The sequence below is a fragment of the Chanos chanos genome, chromosome 14, assembly GCF_902362185.1.
Source record: "Chanos chanos chromosome 14, fChaCha1.1, whole genome shotgun sequence".
Lineage (NCBI taxonomy): Eukaryota > Metazoa > Chordata > Actinopteri > Gonorynchiformes > Chanidae > Chanos > Chanos chanos.
In genome coordinates this window covers 11,976,050-11,980,634 of record NC_044508.1, presented here as the reverse complement: position 1 = coordinate 11,980,634, position 4,585 = coordinate 11,976,050, and the positions used below count along the sequence as shown (strand labels likewise).

Below are 4,585 nucleotides of genomic sequence, written 5' to 3'. Positions count from 1 at the left end.
ATTATAGCATCAAAATGTACATAATAAATAACGTTAAAGGCATCATTTGCCGGTAGCCATTAATAAACGTTATAACATTTACAATTCTTACAGTTCCGAATAACCGCCTCATATCAAATTCCGAGCTGAGGACGAGGAAACGTTGTGTTAGCGCTCGTGAAAAGTTTTTCGCCCGTTCTGTTAGCAAGTCCACGGCTTCAGTAAATGTTTTTTGATCATTTCTCTCTTTTTTGGCGCACTGTCCTTATGTACATGCATTGTTTTCAAGTTTTCAAAGAGAACACTGTCTTTTACTTTTTTGTGGGGTTACATAGCAGTAGCATGTGCTGATGAGTAGGGGTCAATCCCACTCTTTGTCATACCTGGAAACAGTATGTAGGCAACGGGGGGCTGTAAACTCGACGCTGACCATGCGGTGCAGTTACAGGGCACGACGTACCCAGGGTTTGTGGGTGACGGGTGAGTGTGGGTATGCTGGCTTGGGCATCCCAAACTTCCGAAAGCGCCATTCTGGTATCCCAAGGAGGATGCATAGGGTAAAGTGCTGGTGGTCAACGTGTGGGGCATCTCTGTCATCTTCTGAATGGCACTAGTGCTGAACTGACTTGGGTCGAGGAAAGAGTACGGTGCCGACGTCGGCGGCAGGAACGCTCTGGCTTTTTCCGAGGAACCCAAAAGAGAGTCCGTTGCAGATACTGGAAGTCCTTTCAAGTGATCCGTGTCCCCAAGGTAGGGCAAGGGGAAGACGTACCTGTCCTTCTTAAGTAAATTCTTGGGCTTGCGTCTGGGTCTATACTTGTAGTCTGGGTGCTCTTTCATGTGCTGAGCCCGTAGCCTCTTAGCCTCGTCGATGTACGGTCGTTTCTCAGACTCGGAGAGCAGTTTCCACTCGGCGCCGAGTCTTTTGCTGATTTCTGAATTATGCATTTTGGGATTCTCTTGAGCCATTTTTCTCCTCTGGCCTCGAGACCACACCATGAAAGCATTCATGGGTCGCTTGATATGATCTACTGGCTTTGACATTTTAAGAGAGCCCGTTTATTCCCCTATCAAAATAAACGAGAAAAAAGTTCTGTAACCGGCCAAGAAAAATAATATTCACCCGTCTTGAAGACAGACACTGCTCATGCCACTTCTAGAGTGCCTGGAAGAGCTGTGGAAACAGCATCAATGAAACATCCAGTTGTTCAAATTCTTCCGAGTTAAGGAACAGCTCTCTAAGTTGAAAGATGATTTCGTCTTCAAAACGGTGCAGTGAGGTGGGTAGAACAGCCACAAGCGTCCAAAATCCACCGAGGTGAGGCAAAGTTCCGCGGTCCACGAAGGAGTGTTTGTATTTTTTTTTCTTGAAGGATTCGCGCCTTGCAAAGCACCTGGCTGGGAAATGAGGAAAGGCGCGTGAATGAGAGCCAAAAGCGGTGAAGTTCAAAGGCTGGGCTGGTTTGGTCTGCACGCAATCTGACATAATCGCAGGGCGTTCACTTGCCAACCTGAGCGCCCAATCAGCACGCAGAGACCGACATAATACCTTTACGAAAATATGTATATTACTACACAAACAAAGATTGGGGAGGAAAAGGGCTTCACTCTCTCCCCTCCCCAAATCCATTTAGTTTAAGCTCTACAAACACAGACCTTCAACCTCTTTGCAATAAAACCTGACATCTGACGGAGTGAATCCTTAAGACACGACTACAGCCTGATTAAAGTAAACAAAACCAAACATAATGCACCCTACTACGAGGCTACGAATTTGTTTTATATGCAAATTAGGATCGTGATTAACACAGCATTTTATTATTATTACTATTATTATTATTATTATTATTATTATTATTATTATTATTGTTGTTGTTATTATTGTTGTTGTTGTTGTTGTTGTTGTTGTTGTTGTTCTTCTTCTTCTTCTTCTTCTTCTTCTTCTTCTTCTTCTTCTTCTTATTATTATTATTATTATTATTATTATTATCGTCGTCGTCGTCGTCGTCGTCGTCGTTGTTGTTGTTGTTGTTGAAAGAGCCATTAACAATTTTTTAGATGTGTTCATCTGAAAAAAAAATGTGATTTTTAATTTTTTTTTTTTTTTTTTTTTTAAATTCAGTTACTGAATATGTGTGCATTACGCATTCTTTTGCGCGATTAGGATCGTCCTAGTGCTTGGTTTATTGCAATAAAAAAGAAACAACAACAACAACAAAAAACAAAAACCATACACTAAACAAAAAGTGTCAATTACTGATTCGCGACATGTAGCAAACATTTCAAAGGCGATAGCAAGCAACATATCAAACGCTAAAGCCAGAAAAACTCCTCGAAATTAGTGTGCTCCCGGGGCGTCTGCTGGAGACAGTGCCCCTCAGGCCAATATTAAACGAGAACAATTGTCCGGAGATCTCCTGGGACCGACTGGGCTGGAGTCTGCACCTGTTTCAGCCCTCTAATCTCACAGCAAAACGACCCAGTGTAGAACATGCCCATAGACGGTCTTTGAAAGGACTTGCAACTGAAACAAGAGAGACATCTTCCAGACATGATCAGGCAAATTTGGCATTTTGAAAACAACGCAAATAACGCCTACTCCTTTTAGTGACAAAAAATCCTGGAGATCATGAACCTTGTTCCATTGTAACTCCGACATTAAGAATGCTTTATATGGTTCGTGTGCGCAAATATAATCATTTAAGTCATATTTTTTATCAAAGCCATTAGAAGTTTAGGATTTGGATCATATACAAAAATGTGATTTTATTAAAACAAACTATGATTTGTCATGTCTCCTCAGTATAATAGCTGTCTTTATTTAAAAAAAATATATATATATGTGTATATATATATATATATATATATATATATATATATATATATATATATATATATATATGTGTGTGTGTGTGTGTGTGTATATAGACACACACATACATAGAACCATGTATTCGCAATTGTGGTCTGCATAGTCCGCACAGTCGGTGATTTTTGGAGGCAGCAAAGGCTGCAGTGGGAGCGTTAACATGCAAATTTTGCTGTTTAAAAAAGATCAGTGCTTCAGTAAGCCCCGGGCCAAACGAGTCTGATGTATGCGCCCTACGGTTGTGATTATTAAGTGAAATGTAGCCTATATATGATACCTAGCAGCAAAAACTCCCACACACAACCAGTATAGCTGAAACCAAGCAGTGCAATTTCGCGTATTTCGTTTACCATTGCATGAAGTCTTCTGATTTTAAAACCGTCATGTAATCAACCAAAATAGTTTTAAATTAATGAAAAGAAATTGCATAGTTTTATGAGTATAATTTAGGGATCACGAAGTTATTTAACATTTTTTTCAAAGCATATATTAAGCCTCTCTCAGTAAACAGCAAGTAGCTCGTTTATTTGTTTGCCATACCATTATGTTTTTTTAAAATTATTTCTTTAGTGCAAGGGTCTTGATTATAGGGTTATGAGTAGATATAGGCCTACCGCTTTCTTGATACTGGCCTACCTAGCTGTGTGGCTAAGCTAAAGGGAGAAAGTTTCCAAGAGAGAGGCTGAAAGTTGGGTCACACGCGTAATAGGTCATTTTTCAAAGCGCATCGGGCCATAAGGGCACACCAGAAATAAGTTAATGCCAGCTATTTAGGTAAATGATATACTTCTTCTTTGTTTGTTTCGTTACTTACTGTTTCATTAATCTTTTACCATTGTTCACCGCGTTATTATTGTTGATTTTAGAGCGTTGATTTTAGAGCATAATTCCACGTTTTACGCTTATCTTTTCAATACTGACAATGCGCGTCTCCAGTGATTGGTTTTTCTGTAGATTAATGTTCGGTTTTTCGTTCTTCATGTTTCTTGGACTTAGTTAAATCACAGTACCTGTTTTATATCTGGACCTCTGCGTTACACAAACTCACCAGATATCATCATCCTCCAAATAAATCAAAACTACCATTCTTGAAAGTGCAAATTGCGTTATATTTCTTACAAAAATACGACCGGGCACTTGACTGAAAATGAACCCATAAAGCTTGAATGGTGGTAAGCTGAAATGCTTGGTGGTAGGCTATACAGGCGATATCTATCAAGGTTTCCCATCCCATTGCCTCTCAGTCCTTTTCTCAATTTCAGAGCACATCCACTCTTTCCAGCGAGCGCCCGGGAGCAGTGCAGCTTGAAATCCGGAGAACACCAACGTGTTATGATCAGAAATTACAACGGGAATTAAGCGAAATTATTAGTGCGGGCAGCGTTCATGCACAGCACCGTTCGTTTTACATAGAGATCCGCGCAAAGCCAAAATAAAGTGAGATTTGTGAAATCAACCATGCCAAGACACGCGAGTCATTAAATGGGAGTTAATCAGTTTGGTTGAGATATTCTGCAGAAGGAGTGAGATTGGGGCTGGGGTGTGAGAAACCGGTTGCAGTCCGGTTTGCTCAAGTGCGAGAGGTGAATAGCCTGCGCCTCTTCCATCCTCAGTTTGCTTGCCGTCGGTTTGATGTGTGTGTGTGTGTGTGTGTGTGCACGCGCGCGCGCACGAAAGCGTGCGTGTGTTCCTATTCTGAGGGAAGTATGTGTGTATGTGTAGTGTATGTGTAAGACT

The 4,585-nt window shown here is 40.8% G+C and overlaps 1 protein-coding gene across 1 annotated transcript; it reads right to left on the bottom strand.

Annotated features, from left to right (window-relative positions):
* Positions 1–306: 306 nt before the first annotated feature.
* On the bottom strand, positions 307–1,023 carry sox14 (SRY-box transcription factor 14). Its single transcript, XM_030791325.1, has one exon. The coding sequence runs from the start codon at positions 1,021–1,023 to the stop codon at positions 307–309; it is 717 nt and encodes a 238-aa protein (XP_030647185.1).
* Positions 1,024–4,585: the final 3,562 nt, after the last annotated feature.